This window comes from Nomascus leucogenys, chromosome 4 (assembly GCF_006542625.1).
Source record: "Nomascus leucogenys isolate Asia chromosome 4, Asia_NLE_v1, whole genome shotgun sequence".
Taxonomy (NCBI): domain Eukaryota; kingdom Metazoa; phylum Chordata; class Mammalia; order Primates; family Hylobatidae; genus Nomascus; species Nomascus leucogenys.
The window spans coordinates 26,412,318-26,433,308 of record NC_044384.1 but is presented as its reverse complement, the minus strand read 5'-3'; the positions used below and the strand labels follow the sequence as shown (position 1 = coordinate 26,433,308).

The following is a 20,991-nucleotide window of genomic DNA, read 5'->3' as shown; positions in this document are numbered from 1 at the left end:
TCCTTGATTTGCCAGGAGGCTGCAGTGGGTATCACTGTCAACCTGCTGATCAGCCTTTACAGACATTAATTAGTTCACGTATTTATAACAATTTGGTGGTAAGAATATCTGCATGACAAAAAAAGATTTGATATTTATTTCTTTTGAAAAATCATTGTTGAAATTTGCAATATAGGCTCAAGTTTAGAAAGCAACATTTTACCTATACCATCGTAATTGAAAACTATTTTGCAGTTTCTAACCATTGAATCACACGAATAGGAGACAGCAATAGTAAGCAAAGACTGGGTAATGTTATTCGTGTTTCATGATTGATCAAATCATAATCATTCTAATTTAGAGGCATAAATTCTGTACAAAGCCAGAATTTATTTTCTCAAAAGGGGACTATAGTATGGTATCTATTTTTCTTAATAGATTTAAGTAAACCTGATTTACCAAGAGCATTATAGAATCTGTCACTGGAAAGAATCAGTCATGTTCTTCAAGGAAAGGGTTTGAGTTGAATATGCCTGTTTGAGCACCATGCCTAGAGTGTAGCAAGCATTTGGGATGTTTATTGAACAAATTAATAAAGAGACTAATGTAAATTATAGTGAGATTTTCTGCAGACATTAATAAAAAAAGATCATTAACCATCCAAAAATAGTGTTTTAATTTTTATTTTTTAAAACCAGCCATGTAATTTTGAGACTACTGAGATCTCTTGATTGTGCATCTGACATGATACTTCAGATGTAACATCTCTTCTGTCAGCTGCCAAAAGTCACCTATGAAGCTAAATAAAAATTTCCAAGTATAGACTGGGATAAAGGAAAGAAATTTAGGAGAAAACTACTTCAAAAATTTTCCTGAAAATGTTCTCTTTTTCAGAAAATGAGAATGGATTTAGATTTGTGTGCTTGAGGAGAGGGACCAAAAATCTGAGCAAATACCATTTGATTCAAAGTAACAGAAATGAAAAACACAAGGACAGGTGTTTTATCCTTCTGTTTGGTTGCATGGTATGCTATTTGTGAAAGCATTGTATATGACACTATTTTTAATCCAGCAATTCTATTGTCACCTGAACATTTATGGTTTAGATGTAAAGTGTAAATAGTAAATCATATTATTGGTCTATCATCTGGCATTACCTGAAGATCAAAGAGAGAGAACAATTCCATTTACCTCATCCCTGGTAGGAATATTTGTCAGGATGCCTGAAATCTTCATTTCCAACAGGAGAAAGCCGCAAAACACTTGTGATTCTGAAAGCAGCCTGCTGTTAACATGAGTTATGTGAATCTGATCTATAATCTTACCTGACATTTGGAACTCAAATATTTTCCTTATTTCTCCAAAACAATTAAAATATTTAGTCTCACTTCATTTTATGAGACATAAATAGCTATGTAAGTACTCTGTAATTACTGTACATTGTAACAAATGACCTCATAAATACATTGTAATGTCCCATGTAATTACATGGTAAATCCTGTCTTTGAGATGGCTGCTCTGAGATTGAAAGCCTGCTGGTTTCAGAGATTAATTACTTGGGGCCTAATTTGGCAGTTTGCTTGAAGATAGGCCTCTGTTAATAGCCACTTCTGTGGTTTCATAAAAGAAAACTGTTTCTTCACAAGATCTTATTTCCTTATTCACTATAGACCCAGCTGTACATATTTATCCCTGAATATTGGCCATACCTAAATTTTGCTGTATATAAAAGCAAAAAAGTAAAAAGGGCATGGTTCTGTATAGGAAGAAGTTGATTTGCAATTATATTTCTCCCATCAAACACTATGACTCATTTTATGACAATAATTTTAAAAGTTCTGGTTTATTAATTTAAAAAGATGTTGGGGCCCAGCGCAGTGGCTCACACCTGTAATCCCAGCACTTTCGGAGGCCAAGGCTAGTGGATCACGAGGTCAGAAGTTCAAGAATAGCCTGGCAAACATGGTGAAACCCCTGTCTCTACTAAAAATACAAAAATTAGCCAGGTGTAGTGGCAGGATCCTGTAATCCCACCTACTCAGAAGGCTGAGGCAGGAGAATTGCTTGAACCTGGGAGGCGTAGGTTGCAGTGAGCTGAGATGGTGCCACTGCACTCCAGGTTGGGTGACAGGGCAAGACTACATCTTGAAAAAAAAAGAAAAAAGATATTGGAGTATAAGATATTGTAAAAATTATGTCATTTTTTTTCTCTGATTAAGCGTTATACAGTCTATAAACTAATATTTCATTTTGTAAGAGCCCAAATTTGTTTGTCACAATTATTTTATCATGAGTGCATTATTATAATACCCTAAGATCTCAGTGGTTATTCTTGATAAATGCATCTTATCCTATAGTTGCCATTTTTATATGGCATGAATCGTATTTAAACTTTCTTTCTGTTTGACTCAGGATGCTTAAATATCTGGTGAAATAAACTTTTCTCAAGTTGTACTACTCACCTTACTGCTCAAATTCTATCTTAGTTTCCATGTTCCAAAACACAAAGGAAATAAGAAATAAGTGAACACTGTATTTTCTGCCTTAAATTATATACTGGCCTATTGTCTTATGGCTTTCTAGGGTGTAATTTTACATATAACTCCCCGGATGTATTTCTATTCCAGCTTTCTTAGGTCTAGTTCCTACATCAAATATATTATATTGCTTTTAGTGGTTTTATTTAGTAGAAACGAATAGTCTGAGAAAGGACCTACTGATCTGAAAGAGTTAATAAGCCCTTCTCAACATCCAGCTTACTTCTAAGGAATGATTTAGGCACTGGAGAATTAAGTCTATTGATACTGACAAACTCCAAAATGTATTACTCGTAAAATCACTTTATCATGAACTCTAGGGAACAACCAAATTGCTTTATTGTAATGGAATTTTGTCAAAACGTGAATACCTCCTAGAAATTACATTTCCAGTTTCTAGGACCTAGAAGAAACAAGCCTGGCTACTAGGCTATGCATAGAAAATTATCAGATGAAAAAAAAATGCTATTTTAAATCCAGGAACTTGAAAAAAGAAGATGCTAGGTACACACCAACCTCACTGCTTTCTTTTCATGTCTTTTTATTCTTTGGGCCCGACCCCCCTTTTTTTTCCTGTAAACTGGGCTATACTCTGACATTTGGGGGTCATTTTCTTAGTCAGTTTGGGAATATTGGGTTGGTTTTGCTTAGTTAGCCAAGAAAGCCCAGCTGGCAGGAAGGATTAATTGATTTTTCTTTATTTTTCTTCCCATAATAGAAACCATATATGGTTACGTATCTGAAAACCAACTCGAATAGAGCTGTGGTAATCAGTGGAAAAAATAATGTTTCTATGGGTCATTCATCTGAATATGGCAAAATTTACTATTTAAAAAAAACCACCTCAGCCAGGCACGGTGGCTTACGCCTGTAATCCTAGCACTTTGGGAGGCCAAGGTGGGCAGATCACCTGAGGTCAGAAGTTCAAGACCAGCCTGCCCAAAATGGCAAAACCCTGTCTCTACTAAACATACAAAACATTATCCAGGCATGGTGGTGGGTATCTGTAATCCCAGCTACTAGCGAGGCTGAGGCAGGAGAATCACTTGAACCCCGGGAGGTGGAGCTTGCAGTGAGCCGAGATCGTGCCACTGCACTCTAGCCTGGTTGACAAGAGTGAAACTCCATCTCAAAACAAAAACAAAAACAAAACAAAACAAAACAAAAAAACAAATCTTTACACAATGCTGAATGGTCTTTGAGAAGCAAAAGAACATTTCTCAGAGATTTGTAATCTAATCGTTGCAATCAGATTAAGTATTTATGAAGGTAATTCAGCCACAATGAGAATCACTCCATTTATTTATTTTTATGTCTGCAAAACCCAATCGTGTGAGGCCAAAGTGACTTGATTACTTAATTATTTTAAAACTTGCTTCAGTTTTTAATGTCATTTTGTGTTTCAAAACAGTTATCCATACTACTCCTACTGCTAATCATGACAATCGTGACATGGGAAAACTAAAATAAGAGCAAAACTTTGTATTTTGTAGTGTTTTCAATTTTCTAAGCCCTTTCTCATTGATCACCTCTCAATAACTAGGGAGAGATAGGTATAATGTTGTAATATGTACAATTGATGCAGCTATGTAAGTAATTTCTACTGTCACTTAGCAAATTAATGAAAAGCTGAGAGTAGAACAATATGCATCCATCTTCATATGGTCCTTGAATACCTTTTATGTGCCTTTCTCTAAATGATTTAGAAATGCACACTACACTTGATCTTAGCCAAAAAGCCAAGAAGCAATAGGAATGCAGCTAGACAGAACATCTAATAAGATTTTCTAAGCACCGTGCCAGATATAAAAATTAAGAAGGGCTCAAATATGTTTCTGTGCATCTGTGCCCAGGATCTGAGATTTATTTAACATTTGGAGTTAAATTTTTAAATAGATTACTAGCGTTTTTTAAATTTTTATTTTAGTTTCAGGGGTACATGTACAGGTTTGTTATATAGGTAAACTTGTGTCATAGGGGTTTGTTGTACAGATTATTTCGTCACCCAGGTACTAAGCCTAGTACTCAATAGTTAATTTTTCTGTTCCCCTCTCTCCTCGCACCCTACACCTTCAAGTAGGCCCCGGTGTCTTTTGCCTCCCTTTTTGTGTCCAGGGATCACTAGTGTTTATGGTCCAGAATTAACATGCAAGTTTGGGGCTACAGTTGAATTAACCTCATCACTAGAGAGATGTCTGTGGGCTACCTTCAGCTATTGTCCACTTTTCTCCTGATAGAGTTCCGAGCTTCATATTTAAATAACTTAAGAAGTAGTTTTTTATATATTACTTTGAAAGTGTGCAAAATACCAGCCTACCAGACTGTCAAATTATTAGTCTCCACTGGGCTTCCTGTGTCTCTGTGAACAGTCATAGTTTGGGGATCTCACATTGAAGGTTTGGAAACCTATTTGACCCTAATTTGCTGGTTCAAGTCCCCTGTGCTTCTACAGTGAAGTGGGTTGGATAAGTTATTAGTTTCTCCTTTTTTTTCCCTTAGAATTGTGAAGTTTGAGTTCCAAGAATCAGATTAAAGGAGCAGAGAAAAGTGGTGGCATGTCATTTTCCCAAAATCAATTTAAATTTAGCAGAGTTTGGCTAAAAAATATAAAAATGGAATATGTAAGAAGTGGAGCATAATTCAGATAATATTTCTTACTGGTGTACATGATTTTTTTTAAAAAAAAAAACCCTAATTGTGTTGATTGTATACACTTGAAAAAGCTCTTGGGGATGAACAGGCATGGAGTTCAGAGCCAGTGGCAGGAGGGCTGTGCCCTAAACCAGAAGAAGTGAGGTGATGAAGGCTGTCATTCCAAAAGACAGTATCCAGAGAAGTGGAGTGGTAGAAAGTGGTTATGCCTGATAGGGGAGTCAAAAAAGACTGGAGAGACATTTCTGGTTGTGAATCAGAAGGCTAGAACGTTTTGCTGGTTCAGAGCGCTAAAGCAGGTAACATGCCTAAGTTCAGAAAAGGTGGTGTATGTTGGAAGGGAACTCTGCCAGCCTCTGATAGAGTCACAGAGGAGACAGTCATTGCTGGAGGACTCAGCCTTGCATGTCTTGGAGGGACCTGGCAGATTAACAAAATGAAGGGGGATTCACCCAGAAACAAGGCAGTGTCCCCACCAGAGAAACCCTGTTACAAGAGCTGGGACCCAAATCAAAGTAGATTATTTGATTTGAAGTTGAATCATCTGAGAAATTGTCCCAGGTTGGCTTACCTTTTTACGTAACCAGGGAAGGGATTCTCCCAGAGTAGGTAAAGGAGAGCTTAATCTCTAGGTAAGAGTTCCACTGGCACTGTTTATAAGAACCAGGGGCCAGCAGGGCAAAGATAAAGATAAGATTGTTTTACAACTATATAAATGTATTGATGAAGAAATGTTTGTATCATTTTCAAGCTATTAAATAAAATCACAACAGCTTAGCCTTTATTTTTTTTTTTGAGACGGAGTCTCGCTCTGTCGCCCAGGCTGGAGTGCAGTGGCGCAATCTCGGCTCACTGCAAGCTCCGCCTCCCGGGTTCACGCCATTCTCCTGCCTCAGCCTCTCAGAGTAGCTGGGACTACAGGCGCCCGCCACCACGCCTGGCTAATTTTTTGTATTTTTAGTAGAGACGGGGTTTCACCGTGGTCTCGATCTCCTGACCTCGTGATCCGCCCGCCTCGGCCTCCCAAAGTGCTGGGATTACAAGCGTGAGCCACCGCGCCCAGCCAGCCTTTATTTTTTAACAAAGCAACGTTTCTTGCTTCAATTTAAGACATCTTCATAAAATTTTATTTAAAATCAAATATTACTCAGTGTGCACATAAACATACTTTATTACTACACAAATAGTTACCTCATAGTAATGTCAGAGTTTTCCCTCTGGAAATGTATCACACTGATACATTTTGTCTAACAGTTGTCTACATGAAATTACAGATCTCAACTTTAGTATTCTACCCAAATTTTTAACTTCCCTTAATACAAGAAATTATAAATATATAATGATAAACTTAAAAATATGTCAAATCAACAAAAATAGCATATAACAGTAGGAAAAAATATAGGCCTTTATTATATCTTATTGACATTTTATCATATCCATGCTGGGTTAGTAAAATAAGTTTATAGGTTTACATAGTTTATAAAAAGACAAAATTGTTAATGAAAATTGCTTACAAATACACATAATAGAGTTTTTCCATAGATATTTATGTTCTAGCTTGAAATTCAGTTAGATGTTTTCAGGATCTATAGAAATGTTTACCAAGTATTTAGATAGATACTGTAAGTTAAACATTAAATGTTGCTATTTTATAATTTTGAGATTATGAGTATAACATTTGTTCTGAATGATGAAATTTGAAAACTGCCTTTTCCAACATTAAACAGAATGAATCCATTTGGGTAATCTTTGTTTCTGTATCCTCTGAGTGTTTCCATTTGTTGAAAATCTGGTAGGTAAGTCCAGTGTTTTTTTTTTTTTTTTCTTTTGGAAAGTGGATTATTTTTCAGAAAACCTTATCCATGTAAATGCATTATTATCTACCGTGTTGCCTATGTCAGAAACCTGCCATTCTTGATGACTTGTTCTCCTTTGCATTTGACATTCAATAATTCACCAAATCCTGTCAAGTCTACCTCCAAAAATATATATGGGATCTCTTATTTTGCTGTATCCCAAGGTTTCTTCACTACCCATGCCTGGAGGTTCTATTTGGTACGGTAAGAAATGTGAATGGTACCCTGCACAGAGGAAGTTGCTCAATAGATATTCATAGAATAGAAGTTACAAAAGTCTTGCTAGACAATTTCTCTCTCTCATTGCTCCTTTCAGTTCACAGGTCAGTGCACAAATAAATAGACCCATATTCTTGGCATTGCTACTGTACATGGTCTTGCTTCCTCCTTCCTGCTCTTTTCCACTTCTGCTTTTCTTTATTCTTCCTACCTGCCACCCTCACAATCTCTCAGTCTCTCAATCTCTGGCTCTCTGGACCTCACTGTCAGTCTCTCTTTTTCTTGTTCCCTTTTCCTCGCAATTTGCCTTAAAGTAGTTCTGATTTACTACATAAATATTATGTGCCAGCACTCTGATGGAACTTTCACACGTTCTCATTGTCTCCTTTCATTTGTACCATAATCCTACAAGGGAGGGACTGCTATTAGCTCACACTGCTGATGAGAAAACTCAGTCTCTGAAGGCTTATGTTGCACATTCAGGGTCACACACTGACTAGAAAGGGAACTGAGATGGGTGTGAGCAGTGTGACAGTAGAGGCTTGGGCGCCAGTTAGCTATGGCAATATTCTGGGCAATAGACAAATCAAGGTCGGAATTAGGGTAGTGTCAGAGGAAATATACATAACTGGGCAGAAAAGGGATTCAGTGAAAATAAATTATTTCAAAGTACTGATGGGCGCACTTTAATGAAAACCCTCAGGGCCTCATGCATACTAGGAGCATATTTTACTCTGAAAGCAACTTCCTGTGCGATTCAAGTCACCAGAAGTCCAAAACTGATTTTAAATTAGTTTTCAAGATACGTAGATTCCTGCTATGTTCCAGCCAAGGCATTCTTATTTGCTGCAAGAACTTTCAGAGTGCCCTTCATAGCTTCTGTGGGAATTCCATCTAGATAAAACCATCTTTTTTAAAAAAGGCATTTTGCTAGAGTAACTGACTGTGTTTGGCGAGGATCAAAACGGGTTTGTCTTCACTTGAAGGTCACTCTGGAGAAAGTAAGGCAGAATGCCAGTGTGCTGTGGGAGATGTGGAGTTAAAAATATAATAAGTTTATGAGATGTGGCTTCTGAGAAAAAATTGGAGTGGTGGGCTTATCAACCTCTTTTCCTGTTTTCTCACTTACTACTCCTATACACCTACAGTGGAGAAAAAAGAAAGCAATGTTTCAATGGATCCCAGGAAAAGGCTAACACCACATCACTGAATTGGACAGGACTATCCCAGGCAGTTTGGAGATTGGCCAGTGACACCCTTTGTTTTAAATCAATTAACTCTTTTCCGTCAGGTTTACTTGGCAAATAAATAATTTAAAAGAGGGGCTGGAGGAATTAGAGGAAGCTAAATTTTACAGTTCTTCTTTTCTCAAATATGAAGAAAACTGAAATTATTCCTTGATTCGGATAGAATACTGCAAGTGATAAGGATTAATTTCTCCCTCTCAAGTAATAAAAGGACCAAAAGTCAAGTCACAGCTACTAGAATTGATTTTTCAAAAGTCAAAGGTCATGTGTTAAGTACTTTTAATAAAAATCATTGCCAGGGTTGCCCATGAAAGCTAGGTTATTTTAAAAAATGTTCCCGTAATAGCGACAGCTTTTGGTGGCTTGCTGAGGGAATGGGAAATAAAGTCTGAACTACTGGGCAGTGGCAAAATAGGTCTCATATAGAAAATAAGATGCCTTATACCATTAAATAAGAAAAGAATGTCTGAATGCTTTCATTTAACTTCCTAAAACACAATATAATTTGGAGCCTCCAGCTGTATCATCTACTAAAGAACCTAGCAAGAAAGAATTTAACTACCAGAATCTTTGCAATCTGCTGACGCTTGAAATCAATGAGAAAGCACAAAAGATGCTAATAAACTTAGCTGCTACCTACAGATGAGGATGAATGAAACTGATAAAAATCACTTCCAAAGATGAATAATAACCATTCAGGGGGTTTCCCTCCTGGTGTGTTGAGTGTGTAACTGATTATATTAATTAATTGCTGCTTGGCATTGATATTAAGGTATTGGCTATGTGGGAATAATTTAAGCGATCACTGGAAATCCTCAAATGTGATAAAGAAAAATTGTCAAAATCTATTACTCATGTAATCATAGTATAATTAAGTTCTCCAGGCTTATCAAGTGATTTACATTTGGTAGACATACTAAGCACAATTGTTCTCTCTTTTACAGTATGTACATGGAGATTCAGATCACTTATTAGACTCATTGCTTGGGATGGTGGCTCACTCCTATAATCCTAGAACTTTGGGAGGGTGAGTGGGTGGATCCTTTGAGCCTAGGAGTTCAAGACCAATCTGGACAACATGACAAGACCCTGTCTCTACAAAAAACACAAAAAGTATTTAGCCGGGCACATGGTGGCTCCTGCCTGTAGTCCCACAGGAGGTGGAAGGATCACTTGAGCCTGAGAGGTGTAGGCTGCAGTGAGCCCTGACTGCACCACTGCACTCCACTCTAGCCTGGATGACACAGAGAGACCCTGTCTCAAAAAAAAAAAAAAAAAAAAAAGGCTTACAGAAGGTCACTCGGCAAAGTTACAGCAAAACATTAATTGGAAATTAAAAGGTTCTAATTCTTGTTCTAAGGTTTAATATCTACATTTGTATTTTCCTTTTCAGCTTGAATTTATTTTTGACTTTAAAAACAGCTGTAGTCTTCAGAAGGTGGCCCTCCTTGATTTTCCAAGGGTCTTTTATGGGAAAGCTTATTGGATGTATTTTAAAAGAATAATTTAAATTCAAGTTTTTAAAGAGAATAGTTAATAGGAGAAATTAGCTGAGTATAATTGCCAAATAGAGTCCCTGTGATTACTTATTTTAGTGTGAAATAATGAAAGGAACATTAGACCCTACAGTTGGGAAGTCTTCCATTGATAGTGCAAGGTCACCTTGGGCCTATCCTTCATTTAGCTGTGCCTCAATTTCCTTCTTTGTAAAATCATCAGTGGTGATAATATCTGCCATTTCACCACTCACCACCAAGATGAGTAGTGAAACATAAACTATGACTATTCTTTTAATTCTGGTTTTCTTTCCTAGTTTCTAAAACACTGGGGAATAAAGAATATGTCCACACATGTGCACCTACGTGTGTAAATGGTGGGGAGAAGGGCATAGATGGGCATGTATGTATTTAAGGCTGTGGGTTCTTTGCAGCCAGGGACTCTACACTATTATTTTATGCATTATTTTATCTCCCAAATAACTTAGCCAAATGCCTTAAATGAACACATTAATCCAACCTTCTCTCTCTTTTGCATGGCCTGAAAAATTTTGTAATTTTTTCCCAATCTACCTTTCCTTTTCCTTGTCCTATATGTCCTTTGCTTTAGCCACTAAGAGACTACATGAGCTTCTGTTGAAGATGTTTGATGTTGTCATTACACCTTGAGCTTGTTCTTGATATTTCCTGTTTTAAACACCATTCCCAACCCCTCCGTGAACTCCCAATCACACTTGAAGGATGAGTTCCTTGTAAAGTCCTTCTGATCATATGACATGGAATTAATAACTCTTGGACATTCTACTATAAACCTTAGTACGTTGTTTTTTCATTATTAGTTTATATGTCTCTTTCCTCAGACAGAATGGGTAAACCATGAATTATTTACATGTTTACCACAGCAAGAATGTAGTTGATACATGTTGAATGAGTAACAACTAAATGAATTAGACTCTCAGCCTCTTGAACTTCTCATAGGAGGCAATATTAAGCAGTAAAGAATGTCCTCCTTTTGACTCATGTTATCTCAGTTAAAATTCTGCCTATTGCTGGATACATGTCTACGTTATTTGACCATTCTTGTCCCAGTTTACCTGATTGTACAAAGGTCATAGCAATAGACCTTAACTCACAGAGTCATAATGAGCATAAAAATATAAATAATGCAGAATGCTTAGACCATTGCCAGGTCTAAAGTAAGTGCAAAAAATATGTTAACAAATAGTAGTTAAGACTGGTGCTTAATTTATCACACTTAAAGAATAGTGGAAACAAAGTAAAGGATCTCAGTGCGATAGTATTTTGATTATATTCTACCAACTTAATCAAATCAATTGTATGTAACTAGATTCCTCTGAAATTAGTAAAAGATTTTTATTATATAAGTACAATTGATCCTCATTATTTACAGATTTTGTAGTTGCAAAGTTGCCTGCCTGCTTGCTAAATTTATTTGCAACTCAAATCAATACCTGTGGTGCTTTGTGGTTATGCTTAGAGCAGGGTAAAATTTGAGTTGCCAAATGTCCATGTTCCCAGCTGAGGTTGAACAACGAGATGCTCTGTCTTCTTGTTTTAGCCCTCGTACTGTAAAGAAGTGCCCTTTTTGAGGTCTATTTGGTGCCATGTTTTTGTATTTCTGTGCTTTTGGTTGGTGATTTTTCTGTTTAAAATGATCCCAGAGTGGAGTGCTGAAGCACTGTCCAGTGTTCCTAAGAGCAAGAAGGCTGTGATCTGCCTTATTTCTGGCATTAAAGTTCAATGTTAAAGAGTTGACAATACTGTCATATTAAATAAGGTGTCATTAAATAGAAACACACATAAAACAAGGTTGTGTACCTATCAGTTGACAAAAATATTGTAACCAGAGGCTTGAAGGAACCTAAACCTATATTTCCTCTAGGAGCAATATTTCAGTATTCTCAAATTCAGTGTTGGGGTGAGGGCAGCTATACAGAAAATAACAAAGTAAGTTACTCAGCAAGTAAGTGCAAATTTAGATTATATTTTTTTCTTCTCTCAGAGAAACTTGTTTGTAGAGCACCAGCTAATTTGTAGTAGATCTGGAAGAAGGAGTTGGATTTCTATCTCCCTGGAGAGTCTAGCTCTGCCTCTGCTCCATGACTGAAGTGGGGACAGGGAGGTCCTGGACAAATCCATTATTTGACGTTCGTTCTGGATTCTTTTCTTTTCCTTTCCTTTCCTTTCATTTCCTTTCCTTTCCTTTCTTTTCCTTTCCTTTCCTTTCTTTTCCTTGCTTGCTTGCTTGCTTGCTTGCTTGCTTTCTTTCTTTCTTTCTTTCTTTCTTTCTTTCTTCCTTCCTTCCTTCCTTCCTTCCTTCCTTCCTTCCTTCCTCTTTCTCTCTCTCTCTCTTTCTCTCTTTCTTTCTCTCTCTTTCTCTGTCTCTTTCTCTCCTTCTCTCCTTCTCTCTTTCTCTCTTTCCTTCCTTCCTTCCTTTCTTTTCTTTTCTTTTCTTTTCTTTTCTTTTCTTTTCTTTTCTTTTCTTTTCTGAGATGGAGTTTTTCTCTTGTTGCCCAGGCTGGAGTGCAATGGTGTGATCTTGGCTCACTGCAACCTCCACCTCCTGGATTCAAGTGATTCTCCTGCCTCAGCCTCCCAAGTGGCTGGGATCACAGGCATGCACTACCACGCCTGGCTAATTTTGTATTTTTAGTAGAGATGGGGTTTCTCCATGCTGGTCAGGCTGATCTCGAACTCCTGACCACAGGTGATCCACCTGCTTCGGCCTCTCAAAGTGCTGAGATTGCAGGTGTGAGCCACCACACCCAGCTGTGTCTGGATTCTTTCTAGCAGCCAGTAATTTGTTTCTACCACCTCAGAACAAAAAAACAAAAAACAAACAAACAAAAAACCTTTCTGTGCTTATTTTAAAATTTAATGTAAATATTTTCAGAGTATTATATGCACATTATTTTTTAAATTAAATAGTACTAACAAGCATATTACAAAAACAAATAGGCCCTTTCTTTCCCCTCCCCAAACCCTGCCTCCATTCCCTAAAGACTGCCTTATGATATTTGGCTGTTTTGCTTTTCTTTTTCTGACATTTACCTTTATGTTTCTCATTAATCTACCTATTTAGATGTCTCTTAGTTTACCAGTTTTAATTCATCATTTTTAGATATCATCTATTGATTTATTTTTATGTCAGGATTTGGTGCTGACACACTTCTATCCTCATTTTCTTCCCCAGTCTCTTCTCTTTTTTCTACTGCTGCTTCTCCTCCTCTTCCTTCTTTTGTTGAGGTGTAATTAAAATAAATGAAATTATAAATCTTAAGCGTTCAGTCTCATGAATATACTAGTATTCTAGGGCTGCCATAATAAATATTGCAGACTGTGTGGCTTAAAAAACAGGCATTTATTTTCTCACAGTTACTGAAGCTAGAAGTCCAAGATCTGTATGTTGGTAGATTTCATTTGGTTTCTTCTGAGGCCTTACTCCTTGGCTTATAGATGGCTACCTTCTTGTAGTATCTTCACATGGTTTTTCTCTGTGTATATCTGTGTCCTAATTTTCTTTTAGAGACACCAATCATGTCATATTTAAGACCTACCCTCGTGAACTAATTTAAACTTCATGACCTCCTTAAAGGACTTACCTCCAAATTCAGTCAGATTCTTCTAAGGTACACGGGTTATAACTTCAACATATGACTCTTGGTGGGCAAAATTCAGCCCATAAATATGTATTTTGACAATTGTATCCATCTGAGTAACAAACATGAAATGAATATGCAGATTTCCATTACCCCAAAAAGTGTCCTCGTACCTATTTCCAATCAAAACCCAGAACAACTATTTAGACTATTCTGACTTCTCATACTGTAGATTAGTTTTGCCTATTCTTTAACTTCACATAAATGGAATTAAACAGTATGTACTCTTTTGAGTCTGGTTTTTCATCATATTACATCTTCTGTCACATTACAATTTTCTTCATTGTCTTCATCGGTGTTTGTTGCCTTTTAAATATATTTTTTTTTTCAGATTGCACTCTTTTCCTGGAACACATCTTTCATTAGCTTCCTGTTAAGGAAAACACAAACAGATATCTTAGAAACCATGTATATCTGAAGTATCCCTATACTGTCCTTAGCATATATTCTTATACTTGTGTTATATTATCTTTATGCTTCCTTATTTGACTAGACATAAAATTCTAGACTTAAAATCCTAGATTAGAATTTTATGAGTAATGTTCTGTGGTTTTCTAATATCAAGTGTTGTTGAGATATCTGATGCCATTCTTACTGCTGATCATGTTTTATGTGACCTGCTTTCTTCCCCTCCATTCTGGAAACTTGTGGATCCCCTCCCCACTCTCCATGAGGCTCTAGTATTTTACAGTAATGTGCCTTGAAATGGATCTGTTTTGCATTTATTTTGTTTGATATTCCACAATCTTTTTCAGACTAGAGTCTCAAGTATTCCAGTTTTGTAACGTTTTATTGGGAAAGGGGTCATTTTATCATTTTTGCTAATTTTCTACCTTTTATTTTTCCTGCTTTTTTTATTCTCTCATCTTATCAGGGGTGTTGGAAATTGAGAACCAAATCTCTAATTTGTTATCTTTTCTCTCCCATTTCATGTGATAATTTATTCCCACTGAATTTTGAGAGATTTCTTTTAATTCATCTTCCATCTTATCTATTGAATATTTAACTTGTGCAATCAAACTATATTTGTAATAAGTTTTTAAAAATCTTTCAATATTCTTGTGTTTTTATCCTGTTGATGGATGGATTATCATTTTTTAGATTACCAGGGTATTAATGACTTCTTTTTGGATTTCATTCTTTGCATTACTGATGTTTCCTTCAGGTGCTTTTATCTTCTTATGTATTATTTTTTCCACTTTCCTTTATGCTAAGGGCCTTCTTTGATGTCTGGTAGTCTTAAATTGTCAGTTTACATTAAAATGAACTATGAAAAAGCTGATTTTAAACTACAGATTTTGGCACTTGAGTTGGACTTATTAAGTAGTGAAATAGGAGAGTTACTGACCCCCCTTGCAGGATGTGTGACTTGTCTGTTTGGCTGCTGCACCCTCAAATCCCTTATGGGACAGGGAGCATGCAGATGGGCAGGAGCTGGGGTGAGCACTTTTGGTCTCTGAGCCCACAGTAGCATCTAGGGGTGGGTGTCTGTGACTCCCAAAGCCCCAGTGAGTGTGCTACAGTGCTCTTTCAGCTCTACCATCTGCAGACAGCTTAAGTGTTAACCAGCTCAGTGCCCTCTTGGTACCTGGGTTCTCGTCCAGCATCCAGGAAGAATCAGGTCACATGAACAAATTGAAGGATGGTAAATGTGGGGGATTTTATTGCCAGATGGAGGTGGCTCTCAGCAGGATGGATGGGAAGCTAGAAAGGGGATGGAGTGGGAAGATGATCTCACCCTGGAGTTTGGTGGTCCCATGGCTGATCTCCTACCTGATCATCCCCAGCTGAACTCCTCTCAATGTTCAGATGCTCCTTCTCTTCTTTTCTTTTCTGCCACACTGCTCTTCTGTTCCTCCGCTCTTCTGCTAGTCTGCTCATTTGCTTGTGGAACCCGGGGTTTGGGGTTAATATAGGTACAGGATAGGGGGACGTGGCAGGCCAAAAGGCAACATTTGCATGTGAAAACAGGAATGACTGTTTCCATTTAGGGCTGTGGGTTTCCAGGCTTGAGGGTGGGGCCTTTTGCTGGAGAACCACCTTCTTCTACCCAGTATTTCCCTGTCTCCTGTCCATATCAGTAGTAGCCTCATTGTTGGGGAATTGATCGGGGATATGACTGTTTTTTTAACTCTGGGGCAAAGGTTATAATTTTCTCTAGAGAAGGATTATCTGATATTCTACCCAAGGAGCATATACCTGGTCACCATTGCTCTAGGTATCATATGAAGGAACAAGACATGGGTAGCTCACATCTTTAATTTAATTACCCTTGCCTACATCCCTGTTCTCTCCTGTGTTTAATATCTCTGAATCTTTGGCCTCTGAGTTGAATATCCACAGAGGATAAAGCTACCAACACCTCCAAGGTCAGGGAGTGTTAGTAGCCTGGTTTTACTGGGTGTGGGTAGAAACCTGATCTGAATGACTTTCAGTCCTTCCCCTCTTTCAACATTATGCTTGGAAGTCCTCCCTTCCAAGTTATATAAGGAGGAACAATGTCCAGGCATCCCTGACTTTTGTCGTGCTTTTCATTGCCTTGCTTTTTCGTTACTGCCTCTTAAGGTATTTAGTTTTCAGGCTCTCTTCTTTGGCTCAGTCACCCTATGATATGGTTTGGCTGTGTCCCCACCTAAATCTCATCTTGAATTGTAGCTCCCATAATTCCTGCCTGTCATGGGAGGGACCCGTTGGGAGGTAATTGAATCATGGGGGCAGGTCTTTCCTGTGCTGTTCTCCTGATAGTAAATAAGTCTCATGAGATCTGATGGTTTTATAAAGGGGAGTTCCCCTACACATGTTCGCTTGCCAGCTGCCATGTAAGACATGTCTTTGCTCCTCTTTTGCCCTCTGCCATGATTGTGAGACTTCTCAGCTATGTGGAACCGTGAGTCCATTAAACTTCTTTTTCTTTATAAATTACCCAGTCTCAAGTATGTCTTTAATTAGCAGTGTGAGAACAGACTAATACACCATATCTCCCTCCAGTTTGCACCTTCCAAATATTAGTTGACATCTCTCATGCAATATAGCCTTATTTTCTACTGTTTTATGGCTTTATACCATTTAGAATATTTTACTGTCATTTTAGCAGCATATGCAAAGGAGAGGTAATAATACATTCAATCAAAGGAATTGTGTGTTTTTGTCAAAACCAGACAAATAAGAATGCTATCAGATTGTAAGAATGAATTTAATTTGTCTTTAAGTGGCAATCGCTAACACTTCTTGCTTCTCTGCTTTCTTCACACTTATGTTTGGGTTACTTCTTTGACCCTGTCCTGTTGTCCTTTCTTTCTTCAATGTTTTAATTTACATCTATTATTTTACAGAGTATCAAAGTCAGCTGGCTGCCTCCTCCGTCAGGAACACAAAATGGATTTATTACCGGCTATAAAATTCGACACAGAAAGACGACCCGCAGGGGTGAGATGGAAACACTGGAGCCAAACAACCTCTGGTACCTATTCACAGGTCAGTGTTCACATGGTGTAGTCTTGCAAGGTTTTGATGAATTAAATGCTTTAGGAATAAAATATACTCTCACTCCAAAGGAACATTGATTTTTTTCCTGGCATCCTGGCAGGTGACATCTATTGGCTGGAACAACAACAACCTTTATATTTTTAACTTTACATTCTCTATAATGTTTTCACTATATATTTCTCTCTGGATCATCGTCTTAATACATGTTTCATAAAACTTTTATTCATACTAGTTTCTCAGCATTGCTGATTCAACAAAAGCATCTGCTATCTAAAAACTTAACATTTTAACTAATAACTTTTAAAAGTCATCTAATGAAATCATTCCAATTTCAATCACTTTGATTCCCCTCTACCAATATTCAGGGGTGAGAATGGGTTGAAAACTGAAGGAAAGGGTAGATTGTAAAATAAAGAGAGAGATTATTCTACTTTCTGCTAATATAAAGTAAATTCAGTTTTGCAGCAATATTGATAGAATTCAGAGTAGATCAAACTTCTCCATGAAAACTGGACCCAGTTTGCATGTAAAGAATATATTTTTTAAATTTTATAAAATAATCATGTATGTAATAACTCCAACCTTTAATTCACATCAGCTCAGGTTCCTAGAAAACAGAATGAGGCAAGGCTTTCAAGGTAATACCTTTAAAGTTATAAGTTCAGGAAAACAAGAATGAGAGAACAAGGAAAGCGATCCAGGGAAGAAGAGAAAACAGACAATGGTGGTACATTATCCATCTGTGGTGGCCACAACATCGGGGTAAACACAGCACTTGCTAGGTCTCCTGGGTGTCTCTTGAGAAGCCGCATGAACTATCTCACAATCCATGGATAGAAGGTGTGAGCAGTTGCTCTCTTGTTTATCACTGGTTGAGTTCACCAACAGCTTACTGATTACTCTGCACCTCCCAGGCAGTCCCCGGTGAAGCCAGAGCTTCTGATGACTCTGCAGACACATAGGTGTCTTTTTGTCAATCAGCATTTTATGTGATGGTGGCTTGGCCTAGGGTATGATCAGAGATCAGGGCTTTTCAAACCTAGGAACATCTTGAGCTACTGCCAGAAACTTGGCAAGCAAAGCATATAGAGTGGCTCATGACACAGCTGGGTAGATGAAGTTGAGCGACTGAAGTGGCACATAAACTGGTTCAGGACGACATACAAACCATAAAGCACATGACTTACAATTTATAGATGAGTTAAACTACCATTGCAAGTGAGAAAAAAGAAAGTAATCCCTTATGTATTCCTTTTCTCTACGCCAGATACTCAGTGAATTTCCATTTGAAATCATGACACACACACATTATAAGCTTCTTGTTCAGCCTACAGTCAGAGACTTGAAAGTAACTTGTTTATGTATTTTTTCTTCTTTTCTCTCAGGTTGTCTTTTATGCCTATATAATTTTAGCATAATGGCCAGAGCACTTCCAAAGTAGATTGCCAAAAATTATGTTTTAAATATGGACAAAATCTCTGAGGCAGGGAATGGTTGAATCTAACAGAAAGTTGTGACATTTACCATATAATTTTAAAAGATTTTGAAAAGCCAATATCCTATGTGTTTTTTCCCCTGACAAAGTAATGGGGAAGATGGTAAAAATAATCAAAGTGAGGAACATGTGTTCATTAGGATATTTGGTAAAATATGACTTTTACTTTGAGAGAAATCACCAAAATTGAAAAATCTTGCTAAAAATAGTATGGATTCTAAGATTTAATATTAGAGTAGAAGAGACACTAAGGATAATTTAATCCAAGCCATTCCAGACATACAGATTTGAAGCCTCAAAACTTTATCATCATTGCTTTTGCTTCTCAAATGATAAACATTGAGAATATAAAATTAATTTCTTACTATAAAATAACTAAAGGATGAATATTCCAGTAAAAAAGCTAATGATTGGACGTCAATTCACAGAACTATATGCAGCCAATAAAGATGATAAAATGTTCAATCTCATTAGCAAATAGAGAAATGCAAATTAAAATAAAAATGAGTTAGCATTTTCCTTTGATTAAAGTAATAAAGATAAAAATAAATGAGGGCATCCCATTCTGGAAAGCATATGAGAAATGTAAACTCTCATACACTGTTTGTGGGACAGAAAATGTCTATAACCTTTCTGGAAAGCAATGTGTATATATATATATATATGTATTTTATACAGAGGTATATACATGTGTATGTGGATGTATGTCTGTATGTATAATTTTCTTTTCATAAAGATATGACCCAGGTTTCCAAATTTTAAGAGTTTATCCTAGGAAGCAATGATATTTTTGCAAAGTTTTTAGCTAGATGCATATTGTCATATTATTTTAATAGCAAATAGTGTTTTTAAAAACTTAAATATCCAACTATAGGGAGTTACCTAGAAAATTCAGACACAATTGTATCTTGGAATACTATATGTCTAATTTAAATGAAATAGTGTAAAAATGTTAAATCATGAGTAAATTATGATTATTTAAAACATAGTAAGCAAATACCCCAGTTTTAAGTCAGTATTAGTTCAAGAGCTCATATTTATTAAAAAAAGCATTCACATAAAAATATTTAGAATAATATGTATACCAAAATGTTGATCGTGAATATTGCTTACTTTGTAACAATATGATAGGTATTTTTAATTGCATATGCAAAATGAAAAACAGTAAGTTAAAAATATTACTATTTTTGCTTTCAAAAATTGAAGATTTCTTCCCACTAATGCTAACTTAGTATCATCTGAATGGCTTAGAAAACAGTGGTCCAGAAAACAAATGAAGAATAGTAGCCTCATGGCCAATAGAATTTGCTAGCGTTAATTGCTTAGTCCTTATGAGTTATTTTGGCAAATGGAAGTTAACAAATTCAGTTTAGTATTTTCAAATGAAGATTCTGACTCCCTAAGTAACACAACATTTAGGACTTTCCCTCTGTTTAAGGTAAAATCATTGAAAAAACACAGAGCAGCAACTATTAGCCTTCTCACCAGCAGAGACCCAAAACAAAATGCCACGAATTTCATAACTTGAAAGAATAGACATTTATTCTCATAGTTCAGGAGGCCAGAAGTCTGACTCAAGGTGTTGGCAGGTTCAGCTCCCTCTGTAGGCTCTGAGGAAGAACCCAGCCCACACCTCTCTCCTAACTGCTGGAGTTACCGGCAGTACCTGGTCTTCCTTGGCTTGTAGATTTATTGCTCTAATGTCTGCCTCCATCTTTTTATACTTTCCTCTCTGTGTTCTCTCCTCTTCCTTTTTTATTTGTTTTGTTTTGTTTTTTTGAGACAGGGTTTTGCTCTCTTACCCAAGCCGGAGTACAGTGGCATGATCATAGTTTACTGCAGACTTGACCTTCTGGGCTCAAGTGATCCTCCTGCCTTGGCCTACCGAGCAGCTGGGACTACAGGTGTGTTTCACCACACCCAGCTAATTTTTTAAATTTTTCGTAGAGACAAGGTCTTGCTTTGTTGCCCAGGCTGGTCTCAAACTCCTGGCCTCAAGTCATTCTCCCTCCACAGCCTCCGAAAGTGCTAGGATTATAGGCATAAGACACTGTGCCTGGCCTCTCTCCTCTCCCAATTAGGACATTAGAGATAGAGCCCACTTGAAATCCAGGATGACTTCATCTTGAGATCATCAACTAATTATAACTGTAAAGACCCTATTTCCAAGTAAGGTCACATGCTGATCCTTCAGACATGCACGAATTCTAGGGGGATACCATTCAAACTACTACAGACTCCTTTTTTTATTTTTCCTCTCAAGGACAATCATTTTGAGTTGTATCTTCCAATAAGCTTTACTTATTCAAAAATAAATAATTCAGTTCTATATTTTCATTCATCT

General features: G+C 37.0%; 1 protein-coding gene and 1 pseudogene across 1 annotated transcript in view; one reads left to right on the top strand and one right to left on the bottom strand.

Annotated features, from left to right (window-relative positions):
* Nucleotides 1-20,991, top strand: part of DCC (DCC netrin 1 receptor) — a 1,198,282-nt gene that overhangs the window by 947,742 nt on the left and 229,549 nt on the right. Inside the window, exon 13 of the mRNA XM_030810404.1 lies at nucleotides 16,999-17,140. Coding sequence (XP_030666264.1) covers nucleotides 16,999-17,140 — 142 coding nt within the window. The remainder of the gene's footprint in view (nucleotides 1-16,998; nucleotides 17,141-20,991) is intronic.
* Nucleotides 4,108-4,267, bottom strand: LOC115835020 (annotated as a pseudogene).